Source organism: Botryllus schlosseri, chromosome 6 (assembly GCF_051294905.1).
Source record: "Botryllus schlosseri isolate E-star chromosome 6, Bs_hap1, whole genome shotgun sequence".
In the NCBI taxonomy this organism is placed as follows: Eukaryota; Metazoa; Chordata; class Ascidiacea; order Stolidobranchia; family Styelidae; genus Botryllus; species Botryllus schlosseri.
In genome coordinates, this window is record NC_137241.1 from 13,866,819 (window position 1) to 13,885,859 (window position 19,041).

Sequence of the window (19,041 nt, forward strand, 5' to 3'; positions counted from 1 at the left end):
GGCGTCCCCTATTTTAAGGACTGTAGTAAAAACAATGGGTAAGTGGGCGAAATCTGGTTTAGGGTTAGGACTTCACTATTTAGACCACTCGACTAATTAACGATATAATTGTATGTGCTATTTTCTGGATCAAATCCAGGTTGTTATATACCAACCATCGGGTAAGGCCTACGGGCTCATAGCATTTGGTTCGAGATATATGTACAAATCCCGAATTCTCCTCTGCAATTGGCAATACGGGTAAGTTAATTGTATTAGGTTTTGTTTTATTGCTTTGTGTGACTACTAAATCAACTGAGAATGTGGTAGGGATTTGCTCACAACGGAGCCAAGCTCTTAACTTTAACATGAATGGGGGTAACAACACCAAGCAGTATATCATCCTTTATGATACGATGAAGAAATATTCTGACGATTTAATTTTGTAGCTCTCAAATATAAGTATATTTAGTTGATCATTTTGGCCAAAAGGCTTAAAAACATCTTTAATGTACAAAGGGTATCACTCTCAAAAGTTGTACAGTACAGTGCCTTTTAGATTTCGACACGCAGTGCACTGCAGCATACGATTCCTAGTTCAAAATATTTTGTGGAAAATAACCCGAGCTATCAGTACAAGTATCAGTTTAATAATATTTTAATCATTCCAAAACACCACAAAACTGCGATACAATGAAAAGATAGGAAGGTGTCGAAACAACTTGGAGTAGCGTGACGGGAGTGTTTTAACGGGGAATTGGCAATTCAAAGGTACGCCAAATTCATTCTACATGATCCCAGCGCCCCCCATTTCGCCCCATGAGCGTTTCCACCCCTTCAAAATCCAAATCGCCCCGGGGGGGGGGGGGGGTCTGGAGACAAGGTTAAGAACCACTGGCCTAGAGTGCCCGATGTCACAGTTCTTTTCGATGTTGATCTTTTGAAGACGTGGCCCTGTCTAGTTCTTTTCATTCCTTGTGGGTGCTTTCTTCGTCGGGTCTTTTTTTGTCGCCGTATAAGAACTAATTACAGGTATACTAGGGTGAGAGTTTTATCGTGTATTTTGAAGACTGCAGTGGAGGTATTTGCCGTGACTATTTTTACTAGCTGTGCTGCTAGAATAGCTAGATAAATAGTGACTTCAAAGTGATCGATGTTCACATTGTCCTGTCAAAGCCAGCTTTTTCAGTAGTTCCCCAGGAATATTTTCGGGACATTATTTCCAAATGGTTTAATGGTAATTCAATCGGAGGTTTCAATCCACCCAGGGTATCTGAATACGACATCCAGATAGGCGTAGCCATAGGGTTGCATTTAAAATAAACGGTGTTTTAAAGCACTCTGTTTAAAACATGTTTTAAATAGTGTTTTAAACAAAGGCCTTTAAAAAATGCGTGATTTTGTAAGTTGTGAAATTATGCCATATAGGTGTAAATACTTTTGAAAAAACATGTTGTATGAGCCTACGGATAATTTCCGCCGGATTTAGCCGACGTAAATCGATATGAGAGGGTTGGAACTCTCAAAATAGTCGGTTCAACAGTTTTAGTTCAGATATTTCGCCAAAGGAGCTATGCTTACCCTTCATTTTCAAATGCCAACGTCAATCCGTTATGTCGTCACAATCGAATATTCGTGGCGTCATGGCTTTAAAAAAACAACAACAAAAAGAAACAAACAAACAATTGAAAACATGTTTTAAATGAGGGCCTTCTTTTAAACATGTTAGTTTTTAATTAATTTTTGTTTTAAATGCAACCCTACGTAGCCAAAATGATGAAATTGGGGCGGGGCGAATTCGTTGCCGTGAGGTCTCAATGCTTACGTCGGGAATTTGAAGGGGCAATGGCGTCTATCGCACCAATTGGCTGACGCGACTGATGGTAGCATTGCTATTTTCTCTGAACACGACCACGTTCCTTGAGCAGTGGTTTTCAACCATTTTTACCGCGCACCCGCAGAAGCTAGAACAACCACAACATTTGCCTTCGCAGAGGTGGAAGCGCCGTGTTCATTGGTCTTGCAGACAACAGATTTGAGCGGAACCCGACCGGCCTAATGAACACGATGCGATTCCTCCTCAGGGAAGGCAAATGCCCTAGTCTCGGTTCAACGGCTGTTGATTAAAGGTTGGAAATTATCATCACCGCCGCCACTTTTATCGTCAGTGACTTCAAACGCTCACAGACGATTTATAAGTCAGGAGGCAAGACCAGGAGCTGCCTACATGTATGTGAGGGAGGATGAAGAGTGTGAAAGCACAGGATTGAAAAGTCATCCTAAGAAGCGTACAAAGGCCAAAGCACATATCAACTTTTTAAACTAACTATGACACGCAATGTCGTATATAATAATAGCAATGTAATTTTAATTTCTTGTTATAGGCGGGTGGAAGAAATTTTGTATACCTGCTCGTCCGAAACAAAACTGCTGCAAACGCTGGAGTCCTATATCGATTGTGGTAGGAATATACACAACATATAATGAGTGTGTGAATAAGGAGTGCTAACAGCAGGAATTCCATAATACCGGTCTCATATGCACCAATGATTTGTCGCATATATGATCAAAGCCAATCGAAATAGGACGTATTTGTGTTCGTCAATGTGGAATTATAAGTAGACCTAATTGGATATTGGTTTTTGCATGTGCGCGGTCAGTCATTTTATTTAAATTTTTAGCAGATCAAATCACCACCAGTTTGCGATATAATGAAAAGGTACGAGGGTGTCGAAACGACTTGGAGTAACACACACTTTGGCGTAGAGTAGGGGTGTCAAACATGCGGCGCGCGAGCCCCCGACAGGTGATTTCATCTGGCCCGGGAAGCAATTCTCAGATCATTGCAAAATTCATGGTATATCCAGCACATTTCCGACATAGGTTGAGATATTTAGTAAGCAACAAATAATCCCTCAAGACAGCGAACGTCGAACATGCTCATTGCTCATAGGGCACCTTATAACCATACGATTGCGGTGTTGTGGTTCAACTTTCGTCACCAATGGGAAGAAATCCTTGGGATTGACACCAAATTCCGATAAGGCAAAAAAGTGCACACTCATTTCATAGTTTCCTGAAAAAATGGAGGTGTCATTTTGGAATCGTTTGACAACCAAAAGGTTTCAATCCGGCCCACGATATAAGTTAATTCTGAGACACTTCTTTTCCAGATTGCAATTAGAATTATAGTTATCCAGTTATTTTTTCGAATTAGACTAAGAATTAGAGTTATAGCAACACATTTTGTTCAAATTAGATTAGAATGAGAATTATAGCTGCACGGCTTTCATCAAATTATATTAGAATTTCTGAATTTGTGAAACTTGGAAATGGAATCAATTTCAGTTTATATTAAATCAAAACATTCTGATAAGCAAAAAAAAAGCAATTTACAAATGACAAGCTTTTACCCATTTCGCATTATACAGTTCTCTCCTAGCATTTTCAGATAAACAAGAAAGTAGATTAGAATTAAAATTAGGGCATAGAAGCAGTTCACAAATTAGATTAAAATTAGAGTAAAGAAACAATTACCAAATTAGATTAGATTTATATTACCGGCATTTCACTCGTATTAGTGTATAATAGTAGGGCAAGTTTTTGTTGCACTAAAATTGCGAGAAAGCTGCATTTAATTTTAACAAAAGTTGCAGTAAAAAGTTGCATTTAAAATTTTGGTTGAATTATTAGGGTATGAGATTCTCGAAAGGCTTCGTTGTGTATCTTAGTTCCTGCAGAGCTGTCAAATTTGTTACTTCGCCATTTAACGGTCTTACAAAACCGCCCAAAATTACATTTTTTCCCCGGCACACAGCAAGAAAATTACGTAATGCGGTCATAATTTGCCACAAAAATCCCAAACAGCATAGCGATAACCCCCTATCCGTAAACCAAGTAGAATAACACTCCCCAAACCCCTTAGGTCTGCAAACTTGACCTAAGGCTTTACAGAAAAACTGACTCTTGGCGACTTTAACAAAATTAATAGTCTGAAGAAGGGGACCCAGTGAAAATGTAATCTTTGGCGGTCTCGCCTGGGCGTTCGTGAAATGGAAACTATTTCAAATTTAAACAACAGAATTATTAAAGCGATCTATTTGCATATTATTCGAGCACCGTCGTGCTTGTCAGGCGGAGTTGAACTTCTCTCCCTTGTTTCATAGATAACACTAAGATGCAGCTATCTTATCATATAGCTCTTTGTTATGCAAATCGGAGGGAGTAGAACCATACATTTTTACGCAATATTTGACAAAAGTTGCAGTAAAAATTGGCTATAAAAAATAAAGAAAAGTTGCAAAAAGTTGCACTATTAAATCCCTCCAAACAGCTTAAAACACCATAGTACGTAGATTCTGAGTATATACGAAGCTGTCAGAAGCTGTAAAAAAAAGTTGCAAAAGTTGAAAAAACTTTCCCTAATAATTAGAAACGAATTGCACACCTAACAATTACAAGTCTGGTAGTCCGATATACGGAGTTGACAATAGTTTAAACGATTTGCAAACCAAACCTCATTTTATGGCATTGTATGGGCGAAGTCTCTTCTCCTATGTTTCAAATAGTGCTTTGAACTTTCATTTTGGGAATTGCGGCAATATAAGATACTGACTATATATAAGATTGCCTGCATTATGGTTGAGCGTACTCCGTCGATATTTAATCGTGATAGCAGCAGATTATCGAATTTAACTCGGAAACAATAAAGTAATACTTTGTGGCATCAATAGCACCAGGTCATCACAACAAGACGACATTTCATTTAATCGGATTAAGCTTCGTTCGGTATTAAGAGATATGAATTCTCGCACCATATCGCTGTTGGTAGTTTATATTTATGTTTACCTGGGCGTTATCACGCTGTTAAGGTATACTGAGAGCAATACCTTATTTTGATATGTTTCGACATTCATACTCCAACTACAACGCGTAAAATCATCTCGCAATAGAAAGGAATGTGGCATATGTCGGTGGGTGATGTCGATATGTCAATGTCAAATCGTGGTCCATCCGGGCTGTTTAGTATTCAGTGATTAGAAACTGTTTGTATTTCGAGTTGAATGTGGACATGGTACGGTACGTGATTGCCGCCTTTTACTCCAAGAGAAGTGTCGACTTAGGGTTCCATTCTTATGCCAGGCATGTGAATCACCGCTGCATTCGAATCGGTATAGTTTGTCTTACCGTTTCCTGAATACAAAAGATCAGTACTGTGATTCATAAGGACTGCGCGAGATTTCGTTAACATTAGTGTTGACTCAAAGGTGCCAGTCGCACCACACAGCACGCCTCTTCGTAGATAGGCAGCATTAGCACTTGGTCCGGTTTATAACGTAGATTTGATCGACCTCAGAGCAAATATTGAATGTCTCATTGGTTCATTACCGGACGCGGTTTATATGAAGGTATGACCACTGCGCAGCACAGAACAGCGGGAGGTGTAGTGGGCAGACAAATAAAAAGAAACGCCGGTATAGTCAACAGCACTGTGGTATAGACCAGCAACAAGATTACCCGTGATTGAACATTTGCTGACAGACGTCCAGTGATTATGGCTTATATGAAACACCTGTAATTATATCGAAATTCGACAGCTCTCTCTCTATATATATATATATATATCAGAAAAAATCTAATTTAGCCCTTTCTAAATTAAAGGATATTGTTCAGTTTATTTATATTCCCATTTAATTTTTATTCATGGTTATTGTCATTCGTCGTTCGCCAATAGATTCTATATGAATGATTCTTTCTACCAGGACTCCAAGAGTATAACATCGCTAATACGTATTAAAAGGCAATTTCGTACTGCGGATAATTCAATTCATCGGAGCGAAAGCAGCCCGAGATATACGTTAGAAAATAGCCGATGAGAATCGCTCAGAATTCGGTGCGATATTGGTCGCGTACTCGCTGCTACTCGAAATTTAAAGACATTGCTATTGTTATTTTTGCACTTCCTAAAATCAATGCATAGGCTACTAGTCGGAGTGATTCCTTGATTTGAATGAAGTTATTTTACCGACGCCTCTGCTAACACCGCATATGAGTAAATATCGTAGGGCAGCCGTGATACACCACGTGTTAATCATATAAAATGGCGCAATGTAATAGTTTTGACATAACCATTACGAAGTTGTAATTATTCAATCAGAAAGACCCGACTTCGCGCTGATGATATTTTTGCTCTACGCTGAATCATCCAGCCTTCAAACCGATATCTTTTGCCTTTGCGCGGTCTAGTAAATTTCTCAGTGACATGCTTCGTTTGTCGCACTTGCTCGTTGAAATCACGCTAACATTTCGTTAAAGGTATGTGTAGCGAAAAAAAGTCAGCATCCGCTATCACGAGATTACGTGAAGGTCGCCCATACGATTGTTGGCGTGTAAGCTATATGAACACTAAACAGCGATTGTTAGCTTTCGTTGTGTGACTGGATATTCGCTATACCGAAATACTAGGAAGATCAGAGAACTACTTCGAATGATACGATGACTACTATAGAAGATATTAAGTTGAAGGACATCGAGAAACGACGCCTTCCTGCGAAATACTATGTGAGTACAATTCCCAGCTAACAATCATCCGCTGACAGCATCAGCCGTAGCGTTTCATTGTATAGTTTTGTATTTTCGACCTATTCGGTATTGCTATGCGTAAAATATACATAAATACAAATATTACCAATGTCCAGTAACAATGATATCTCCATCGAGTTTAGTGGTATTGTTCAAATTGAGCCTATAGCATGCATTAGATATACGTCATGGTCTTTCATAATGAATCGAGTATACTCATATCATAGAACAGACTTCAAACTATGGGTGCTGGTTCTCGCACTGTGGGCGCATATCAATTATGATGCAGTTATAGGTTTGATGTTTGCTTTATTTATCGTCGTCTTCCACTAGTTCCAAGACGGGCAGATTGTTTTGCTACGTGATATTCTTTTGTCGAACTCTTCTATTGCGTTGGACTAAAGGTACTGTTTGCTGATCGTCTCACTCGATTCTTGACGTTGATACGCCATAGAGATGAATCGACCCCGATTCTATTCGAAAATTCAAACCTCTTGGCCCCAGATAAGATACCAGTCAGTGCTATTTTATGAGAAGAAGTGCTCAATATGTATATATGCCGTACAATACAGGTCTGCATCAATAGCGTATGACAGTACCAGATTAATCGCCCCTTATGTAGGCATCTCCCATAAACTCAAAATTGCCTCTGGGATAGGCTTCTACAAAAACTGATGCCTCATGTATTTGCCCACCTCCCAAATCAAACAACGACGTTACCATGCATATAGGACCAGGTCCAGGGATCTAGGAAGATGATCCCGCTGTGAACGTTGTTCATTTTTTATACGTTATGTCAGCTCTTTCGACGATCAATCAGCATTCTTTTCCGTGGTCGCTTTCATTATTAATCATATGGAAACCACGCAGTACACCAAGGGATACCAACTCAAAATGGTAAAGCGCCACTCTTGAAGCTTGCGATGCGTCAACAAAATCAGAGATTTTTATGATTACTAGGTTTTCATTTTGTTGATGAGCCACACCCGATGTTTGGCAATGCTTAGCTTAGTCAACTAAGGACTTGATATGGAGTTGCATTTTGTCGTGGGTTGTTCTAAGATCGATTGAAATGTTCGTCTGCCTGTGATGGAAATGAGACAGATATATTTGCATACATTTGGAGAATTAATTCGTTGAGATTAAGAGAAACTTGCGTTGTCTATTCAAACAATTTCCTGTGACGAAAATTCTGTTCATGTTTTCTTCCGGAGTATTTTGTAATCTCTTCTTACGCTATGATGCCAGCATTGCATTTCTTTCTGAAACCATTAGTACCAAAGCAGATGAAACATTGTTCTCGGCCATTGCACTAGGAAACCTAACAGTACCACCATTTTAACTAAAATAACCTGTTCCCCGTCTGTACTGTGTTGGCGGCTTTGTGATTATTTGCGTCTTGCCCATTGTCACGTCCTGGTCCATTCGTTGCTATCAGTCAGTCCGCCATCGAGAGCACGATGCTGTTACCAACAAGACCATGTTCTTGTCTAGTCAATCTAGTGCCAATTGATGGGGATAAGCATATCAGATGATATTTTTGTGACCTGGCCCTCAATTGCGAAACTGAAATTATTCTCAACATTTAAATACACGCTATAACGCGTTTTTTTTCCGAAATTTCAAACAAGCCCTGAGTTGATGACCCCTGCTGAAGACGAATACATATCAGTGCTGTGATGCATGTAACCAGAGGCATAATATAACATCGGCCAGGTGATCTGCGTGAATGTATAGAGTTGACACGCGTTCTCTGAGTAAGAATAACCTGTGAACTGTGATGGTATACTACTCTATGATCTGCAGGTTATTCGGCATGATATATGAAACTTTGTGCGTATTTTTAACGAAGATAAAATCGATCTATACATACATGTGCTCAATGGGTGAACTGATGGGTCGCATACGGTGACTATCGGTGATATGAAGCAAGGCGATTTGTTTATCCAATGGTAAATTGGTAACCACATAAATGCTACATACATGGGATGACTCAATGTTCATACGCCACTCACGCTATCTATAGCTGCATGTTGAAGTAATCAATTTCTTGTAGATTTACAGCTAATTGCGTCACTTAATAAACACGGGTGGTTTGCTTTTCTGATAATAAATATCGACTGTTGGTACCATTGTGCCAGCCTTTTACACATACTATACTTATACACTGACCGTATGCAGCCATGTGCATGAGAGTCATTTCTGAAAAAGCAACATTCCCTACTGGAATTTACTAGCATCTTGGAGGTACAGAACTTTAACATACAATTGCATAGTATATTCATATTGAAATGAACCCGAACATTTTCGGCTGACACTCGTCAGCAACTAGTAGAGAATTGGATTGTATATGTATATCAACAATCGGATCACAAAATGTGACGTAATTTAACTCTGCACAAAGCAAAGCTATATGTGGGTTTCCAAATTCGACACTACAGTGGTATAAATAGTAGATGATCTGTTCTTTACGAATTATTCGAGCGATAATAATTGTTCGACGATGCGCATACCAGAGCATCTTACGGGAGTCAGTCGAACGGAGATTTTCGACAAGCCAAGTATATTTCGTCTTTACTACGTGGCACAAATTACCCGTTGTGATACATTGTAATAACGAAAAATTACGTTCGTCTGGTTTTTAGTCGACGAATTTCGGTTACGGACACGAACCGCTCGCGTAGCCAGGGAGGAGCGAAAGGGGCGATCGCCCCTCCCAAATTTTTGGAAAATCTTCGTAAAATCAATAAATATAACAGTATTTTGGCGCAGATGAATGCAACCTAAAAAATTTCTTCGCGCTTCGCGCGGTTTAGTGACCATACATGTCTTGATTCTATTATTGGTATCCAGAAAAAAATTCTTACGCAATTATGAGAATACAACAGTACCGGTAGATACACGAGAGTAACCCGAAGCCGTTGGGTTGATTGCGTCTAGGGGTGTCAGTTCAGTATGGGGGTTGGGGACTGTTAGTTCCGGCAATTTCTGTTTCGGGACATACAAAGACATATAAAGTAGGCTACATGCGACTCCGCAAAGTGCGCTCCCAAAATGATTGACGGCCATAAAACCGACGCATGTATTCCGAAGCCATCGATATTGATTTTCGGGAGCATAAATGGCTGGCGCCTAATAATCCTGTCCCTGCAATCAGACACCTCCGGCATTTCTTGAAATACGGGGCCATGTCTTGAAAATCCGCGTCGTCGATTTGAGTGCCAAAAATCCGCATCCATAAAGATAGGTGGTTGGCGAATGTAATGGGAACATACATGGACCAATATAACCTCCAGCCCAGTCATTTCTATCTAGCAGCTCATCGTGAAGTTATTCTGAAATAGCGGTCGTGTATATAATAGGAGAAAATGGATCTCTGCAAACAAGTCACACCAACAAAACATCCCTAAACAGCAATATGTCAGTATTAGTAGGCTATTGGCAATTTGGCAATTAATGACTTTACATGGGGAATATTTCGTCTCAGACGGCCATTCTCTGTTTATTAGAGTCCTGAAGTTTTAGCAGTTACGAAGCGAGAGTGCTTCGAACTAAAAATTAAGTTATCAACCATTTTGCAAATTTCGGGATTTATTGGACCCCTTGAATATGTTCTGCGGACCCCCGGTTGAGAGCTACTGCTCTTAATAGTCTTGCCGTGTGGTATGAACAATGAACATAGTTCAAGTGTGCCCCTGAATGTTCGATGACGCCACTTCTATCAGCCCTAGCGGTAAATCTGATAACGAAAATGTGTTAGCCATATGCAAGTAACAATATAATGAACCAATTTCATTCATTTAACCATGAAAAGTGTTCGCGCTTCGTGCGAAAGTGTTGACGCCCGAATTTTCCACAATCATTATATTATCACATCACTTTATGTATGAGTGGAATATATGTATAACGATCGCTCCAGATGTTGTGTTAATCGTCCAATAAGGACCCAAGACCATCGCTTATTGCCTGTGTTTCCTTATCTTGAAGGGGAGGGGCTCATTTACGTCCGCCCCCCTAAAAAAATCTAGCTATGCCCTTGGCACGAACGATTTATATATTGACGCATTCCGAATAATTCTGCGTAAAGGCAATACCAAACACGGGGTGTTAGCTTTGTCACTTCGGTTTACCGGAAGCCAACGTTTACAGGGCATTACATACGCTGGAATTCTTTTAGCCCGAATCGCCGTAAACTAAATTTGATTGGCACATTGGTGCACAGAGCCTTGATGATTTGTTCGGATGTAAAATTAAACGCGGAGCTAGAATATATCCGCAAAATTCTAATCGATAACGGCTACCCCGAACACATCATCAAAAGTTCTGTGGACAGAAAACTCAGTAATTTCAATCCCAACAAATCACAAAACACGAACACACGGTCTGAGGAAAATGTATATATACATTTGCCGTGGCTGGGCCCCATCTTTTCCCGGTTTGAAAAACAATTGATTTCTGCTGTAAATCGCTGTTACGATAAGGTAAAAACTAATGTTGTGTTTACCACCAAACAATTGCTTCCTGCAACGCGCAAAGATGTTCTTCCTGCTTTTCAACAAAGCAATATAGTCTATGATTTCAAGTGCCACTGTGATTGTCGGTACGTGGGAAGAACAACTCAGCGCTTGCAGGAACGCATCAAACAACATGTCCCTAGCGTTATTAGATCACGCATATTGGACTCTCGCGAAGACGCAGCCGTAACTGATCTCCGAATACTAGAACGTAATCAAGCCATGGCTATGAACTCTGCCATCGGCAAGCATTTGGCTGAGAATGCAACTTGCGCTAAAAACTATCGCGATGAAAGATTTTCGATATTAGGTAGAGGCCGCACTAATTTCCATCTGTCTGCACTGGAATCGACTTATATTAAAATCCACCGACCGCGCTTGTGTCAGCAGAAGGAATTTGTAGTGAATCTAAAAATTGTCCACTAGCTGCGCTCGCGGTTTGCCTGTATTTCATGTTGTTTGTTTCTATGACGTCATAATTGGTTGTATGCAATGTAGCTAGATGCATGTTTTTGAAATTCTCCATTTGCTGACGATTGCCCTTGAGAAGTGTCAGCTCGAAAAGCTTCGGGTTTTAATATGAATATATTATTAAAATGTACAATACCATTGTATGAACATTTTTGTAACCGTACCTTTTTACAGGCGTACATTATCGACGTGACGTGGAGCGATGGTAGAGTACTGGAAATTGGACGAGCTTACAGCGACTTTTTCGAATTTCAGGTCAGCTGTTGTTTATAACGACACCAGAAGTGCTGATCGTAGATTCAATTGCTCGGGCAAGGACCCGCAGGTCCGTAGCGAGTCGGAAAATGGATACTAACCAGTCAACTCAACCGAGTCTCTAGACGCCTTGTTACGACGCTATTAGCACGCGACGTAACTATACGTTTTTTGCGGCCCTGAATAATTCCGATTTTCATATTGGAGATGTTAGTATACAGCGGTTCTCAACCTGGGTGTGCCGATTAGTCGGTTTTGGGGTTCCACCAGAAAATGAGGCAAAGAGTGCTGCCATCGACTTAAACACAAATTTCAGGGCACTTCCCCGTAATTAAAGTTTAAGGTGTGAAAACGTTTAGGCAGCAGCCATTTTCTTCTAAGGGGTAAAAAGCGACACGTCACATCTATATCAGTATGGCAGACTTGAGCATTGTGCGGCCCGTGAAATTTTCCTTGGAATTGAGACTATAAAATGTATTTTTTTTAATGTTAATGTGTGAACAAAAATTACTGTATATAAACTGATCCGGCAATGCGTTTACTTTGAAGTCTAGTTTATTTAGGTACCGTGATTACCTAACCTACGATCGTATGAGTAATCCAGATTTAAAATAAAGACAATATAGCAAATAATAGCGGACATCCTCACTCTAAGCCTACCCGAACCTACCTTAGACTAATACCGCGGTATGAATCGAATACAACATTTTAATCCCAATTATGCATGTACGTACATTGTACAATATGTACATATAATGAGTTATGACCGCGGTATAATTCTGAGTTAGGTTTTGTTTCTGTGTACCACCCTTTTATGCGGTCTGGCTGTGAATACACACTCTTCGCTCAGATTGTAGCAAAAAGGCAAGGCTATTTTACCAAGCCTCACAGAGCTAGCAAGGGACGCAGCCTAATATTACCGCGTCCACTTAACTACATGTGTTAGCAATGTAATCACTGCTTTCAATTTAGCAAACAAACTGCACGCCGCCTAAACTCTTGTCTCGGCTCGCCATCGTATTTTCTGCTTCACATCTGGTCAACCTGGAAAAATAATTGCCCACCCTTGCTGTATGTGTATGACATGGTACCTTTTGTGAATGTCTTTGAACTGCCGTGCGCTTAACTACATGTGTGAAAAATGTAATCACCGCTTTCAATTTAGAAATATAACTGCACGCCTCAGAACACAGTCTAAACATTTGTCTCGGCTCGCCATCGTATATTTTCTGCTTTACATCTGACCCACCAGGAAAAATAATTGCCCACCCTTGCTGTGTGTGTATATGGTATGGTACCTTTTGTGGGTGTCTTTTAACTGCCGTTCGAATATGGCCGGTTTCTGATTAAAAAGGGCTGCTAATAAAAAAAATTCACGTCTGTCACTTTAATATGATGCCACATCATATTTACAACGCAGTGCCTCAAAATTCAGAGTACCGGGAAAGCTGATACCTAAAAAAGTCGTCATCGGTTATGAGGTCGGAATAATTAGGCTTGGTCGAAAGCGATGACTTTTTTGTAGTCACCGTCGTCACAATTTTGGTTGAACAGTGATTTGAGTATTTTGATGACCTGTATCAGTCATCAGGCTCTCAAATCTTGCACTCAGGGTACTCGAAGAGCTATAGGGTGTCGCGAAGTATTTTTCCTCTCAGAGTGTGCCGCGAGGTCCAAAAGGTTGTGAACGGAGAACCACTGTGTTAGTGCCACGCCCTCGCTTAAAAAATAGCATTTATATAATCGGTATCAACGCGTGAGTGCTCTTCAATTGTGTTACCTGTTGTATTTGACTTTGCGCTCGGGAAGTCACCTGTAAGATCACTCTTGTATGAAAGAAATCTCCAACTGCGCGCAGTCCAAGAATTGCCCAAGCCGGCAATACACCAGAGATGGGGAAATCGTGATTTGTAATCGTTATCAGTGATCACTTACGACGATTACATTGTTTTCGAGTCACCGTGAACGCAATAGATTACATTAGAAATAGTCGGAAGTAAGAGTAATCGATTATTTCGCTATCTAGTCTATATCTTTGTAAAAGTATGATTACTCAACTTTTACATTTACCAGGCCAGGACTATGACATGAATTGTGAACATTCGTGAATGAACAAGGAATAGTACGATTGTAGTCGTAATCGTATTCACAGGGTTCATGTCTGCAATACACTGCCTCCTAAAAATAGCGCATCCTATGTCATTTGTGACGAAGGTTGACAAAATACATGCGAGAAAAAGCGGTGTCGCCTTGATCAAACACAGGCGCCAATTAAGCTAATTTGCGTTCATACGATGAATAAAAGATTGCGTCTCAAATTGCGTATTTGCGTTGATGAGTCGCGCGGATGCACCTATAACGCGATGCCGTGGCGCGTGACCTTATTTCGAATATAACCAATTTGTCCATATACGTTAAAAAGTCCAGCGAGTCAACTTCATTACGAAATTAGGCACCGGCTACGAAAATCCGATTTTTAGTATAGGATAAGTCTACGGGAACATAATTGGCCTCGCTCGTTGCAATATCTGAAAAATAATATCCAATAAATATATTAGAAGAGCTTCTTGGAGGTACAGAACTTCAATATACAATTAAATAGTATATTCATATTGAAATGAACCCGAATATTTTCGGCTGACACTCGTCAGGGGTAATCGTCAGCAACTAGTAGAGAATTGGAAAGAACATTGTATATCAACAAGTCAGTACTTCTACTACTAGATATTTGAATCTCACTCCGGGGCCTACGAACTAGTATCGTAGGCCCCGCTCACTCTAACCTGCAAGTTGCATTTCTAGTGTCTGATTATATGCTGTTGATTTGCTGAAGTATGTTATGCATCAAACTCGATGCAAATTGTTGTCTCTAAATAGTTCGTAAATAATCAATTAATCATGTTCATTTCCAAACGAAGGCTCCACACGAAACCTTATTTTAGTTGATATGATTTTTCTGTCATCACGTCGTTATCTACGATAAGTCACAATCCAATTCCAAGCATCCCAGTTGATCCGAGTCTCAAAAGGATATATGGGGCGTATAAGTATTTAAAGGTGCAATTTTGTTAGAGATATATCATTACATGGCATGGCATGACTTTATTCTTCGATATACTTCTTTTGTGACGGGCAGCGTCCGTTTTATTGCAAGCAACGAATTGGCGAGAAGCATACGTTACGCAGTATATCAAACCTTGTCACGATTAGGAACATCACATTCACGGCGGTTCGACTATATTTATACCCATATCTAATCATTTATGCCGAATTATTACGAGATTAGTACGCATCGAATGAAGTCATGCCTTTACTTGCGATTTTACATTTGGACAACAAAATTGGAGAAATACAGATTTTGAAAATTCGTGCGAATTGTAGGCTACTGAGGTTTGTGAGAATACAATGAGGGTCAAACTTTAATTGCTGGATCAGCAAGTATTGGATCATTTGACTTGAAAGCTTCAGAAAACTGACAAGGACACTTATCGCAGATTTTGTTTTGGTCATAACATTAATTGTAATGTACATGTGTGGTATAAACTTTCTATTAACGTTCGTGTTCGGTATGCGGGACTGGCAATTCAGAGTTTTGGGCTCGCGAAAGAACCTTTCAATATATTCTACCTTGTGAACGATTGTGAGAAATATCAGAATTTAATAGAAACCTTAACATTTTGAATTTCAACTTGCTGCATTATGGTGGTGGCGGAAATTCAACACAGAATAAGATGATCCTTACATCGCCACAAATTATACGGATACCCGGGAATTTTGCTTGAAATATCACGCAAACTATGCGCGATCCCGATGCATATGCAATTGGTACTTAGATCTAGTGTTGCTACACCGTTCCTGGGCTTCGAAGACAACCCAAGCAAACAGTCTAACAAGAATGGATGCGAATTTGAGGCCCTTACTTCATAAGAAAGATAATGCTAGACCAGAACACTCCAGCCATTGACACCAAGCGTAGGCCTACTCTGATTAAGATGACCGGTAACTCACGACGGGCGTATTAGACAGGAAGGCACAAATTTATTTGCGTTTGAATTGGCATTGTGACACTATGTATAGAGAATAGAGACTAGCGACATTCGTATTTAGTGTTTAGAAAAAAAATCATAAAACTTCGCGTTCACACGATCTAGAAGTTTATTAAGGTTAGCAGCACTGCAATAAGCAATACATAATAAATAAATGCCATCGGATTCAGAAACGGATGAACGCGAAGCAGCTGCGGTCGTACACGCCTACAATTCGATACGGTATCATGTAATTTGATCTTTTAGGAGATATGTGCACTCCGCACTTGTGCAAATGTACACTATGCAGTGATTTCCTGTTGGTGAGTCATGCAATAATGCTAGGAAATAAGGTGTCGATCACCCATCCGTGACACTTTGGTAATGTGACCGAACAGATAACTTTTCTCATCAGCGGAGTAGGTCATCTGGGACTTACGTGAAAAATGAGCAATTGCGCAATGACTTTCAAGCAATGGGTGACGTTGCCGGAAAACGTTTACACATAATCACAATGTGACGGAACCGAATATTGATATTGACACTTTGACAGCACCTCCAATCGCGTGTGACTGTATGCACGGTCGCACGCAGGTCGCCCGATCTTATGATTACTAGTCTCAATATTGCATCACATTACGCACTTTGAAAAGCGACAAAATAAGAGATTTTGTCGACATCGCTCTTGATTATGCTGAATGTAGCAGACCAATTCATTCAACGGGCATTAGGGTTTTGTATTGTCTTTTTGAAGAGCTTCTTAGATGTGCAGAACTTCAATATAGCATTGAATAGTATAGTGTATTCATTAATTCATATTTAAATGGACCCGGGTACTTTAAACTTGACACTCCTTAGGGGTAAACGTCAGAAACAACTAGAGAATTGGACAGAACATTGTAAATCAACAATCGCCTCACCAAATATGACGTCACCGGCATGACATTTCGAATAATCGGGGCGAAGAGATCGCTTAAAAGCTCAATGTACTATTTTTAGATGGCACACGAACTTCTGTTGGCACAGACTTCGCTGGCGTATTTTGATAAAAGTCGACTCCAAGGCACACAAATGAAAGTGTGATCGGCCTCTCCCGACGACTCGATATCTGTCGCCTCGATAATTTTTCGCACAAACAGAATTATCCAATAGATGTTTGTCTTTTTATAGGAGTTTCTTGGTCTTATAGAAGTCTTCGTCCCTACAAAATAATATACACAAACTCTACATAATCTACATGCCAGATAACATTATGACACTTTCCAAAGCCTCGCCACATCTTCCTGAAATGCCAATTCTATCGCCAATATTTTTAGTTAATTTGAAATCAAGCAATTCGTATCACGCTGTTGCGTGTCGATCGAACAATATAATGACACTTTCCAAGGTGAAGTCTCGCAATTCTGAACTGGTATCTGAAATAGAACTGCAGAAATTACGCTGATTTGCAATAAATATTCATTATAATGTGTCCGTATTGTGTTAAAATCGTGTTTAATGGTTTTTGGCACTAGTAATTCATAATGTATTAAATATGGACTGTGGACGATCTATGTTTTCATGACTCAGCGAAAATGTAGGGTCCCCGCAGGCCGAACGCGTAAGTGTTGCCCAGGTTTGTAAATGTATTCTATACATTTATGTATATTCTATACATATTTGGTGCGTAAATAGAGAGCAAAATTCGATGTACAAAATAAGTTTTCCCCGAGCGTTTGGAAATCATTTTGGTCGATTCAGATGGCGTTGCTCGAACAGTTCCCCGCCGAAGGAGGACAGCGGGATCCGACGAAAAGGATTATACCTTTCCTCCCTGGGAAATCACTATTTCGCAGAAGCAATACTAGGGAGTATGCTCTCAAGAGAATGGGGCCGATTTCAGAATACTGCACGGTAAGGCATCATGGTTTCATGCCTGTCATCGCAGCATAATTTTTTAGAAATATGAGAAATGGTTGCTGTGTTTTATTCACCAACTACTATCAGTGTTCGATTCTATATATTAGTGTGTTTTATATCAATTTCCTTCATGGTCTTACATAAGTTACCGTGGTATTGACTTTATAAATTACAATATTCATGCTATATAACGAATATCAACTGACATATATAGCGTTTACAAGAGAACCCGCGTGTCCTTCCTTTCTACAAGCAATGTAGCAACGTTCTTCGGCTGTTTAGTGATTTTGAAGACAAATTCAATCCACAAACTGTACACGGGTTAAGAACTGTCTTCGCCCAGCTCGCGCCCACCAGGCTTTTTCATCAAACTTTATTTTTATAGTAGCGTGTAATATAGGATCCGTATAAAGTACAGGATTTGTTCTATTTACCAAAGAAAATGCCTTACTTGATATCCAGACCATGGTATGATGCAAGACCTTGTTCTTTCTCAGGATATGACGATTCATAATAAGTCACATACCACCACTGCATTCATGCACGAAATTGAGTCATATTTCTATTTCTACTAGATGTATGCCTTTTTAGCATTGTTTTACACCTTAACGGCATTCCTGAAATTGCAGCATTGTGCTGTTTTGAGATCAGGATGGTCCAGGTCTTGGCGCGCGGGCCACCCTTGTCTGATTTACGACTGTACACGCGGAATCAAGTTCCGTGAGCAATCTTGCAATCGATTATAACCAAGAAAGCGTTTTCAATATATTTGCCACATAACAAATCGAATACGGAGCACATATTCAACGCAGAGGCGTATTGATAAGCATTGAGCACGTTAGCATGGGAATTCCCCTTTTATTATACCCCTCAAAGGCGCGTTAGCGCGCACTCCTTGACAAAAAGTTGGTTAACATCCGAAAGGATACGGCTATCTTTGGGTCGGTAATTTCTCTCAAATCCAGAAGGAATATCTGAAAGATATCGGGACCAAGCTCGTGGTAGGCAACGGTGCCAGCAAATCCCTCGGCACCCCGTCGTAAACGATGCGAAAACCCTGGATGTCCAATTTTCCATGCTAGCTGTGATATCCTTATACCGAGGCTGTGTTATTTTTGGCATTTCGGGAACCAAATGCCAAAACTACCAAAATTATAAAATATAAAATGCCAAAAATAAGGCCTTTGAAAATATAAATTTTTATGAAAGTTTTAGATAGAAATGTCAACAAGTATTGAAATAGTGTGGCGAGATACCGCAGTGGTATAATCTACGGCTGCAGCGCCAATGGGTTGCGGGTTCGAGTCCGAACAAGG

The 19,041-nt window shown here is 40.0% G+C and overlaps 1 protein-coding gene across 3 annotated transcripts in view; it reads left to right on the plus strand.

The window, feature by feature from the left end:
- The first annotated feature begins 5,188 nt into the window (after positions 1-5,188).
- Positions 5,189-19,041, plus strand: part of LOC145440298 (SH3 and PX domain-containing protein 2A-like) — a 38,202-nt gene continuing 24,349 nt past the window's right edge. For all 3 annotated transcript variants that reach the window (XM_080317865.1, XM_080317863.1, XM_080317866.1), the window contains exons 1-3: positions 5,189-6,540; positions 11,721-11,801; positions 17,567-17,719. In XM_080317865.1, the coding sequence (XP_080173991.1) occupies positions 6,475-6,540; positions 11,721-11,801; positions 17,567-17,719 (300 nt within the window). In that variant the 5' untranslated portion in view covers positions 5,189-6,474. The remainder of the gene's footprint in view (positions 6,541-11,720; positions 11,802-17,566; positions 17,720-19,041) is intronic.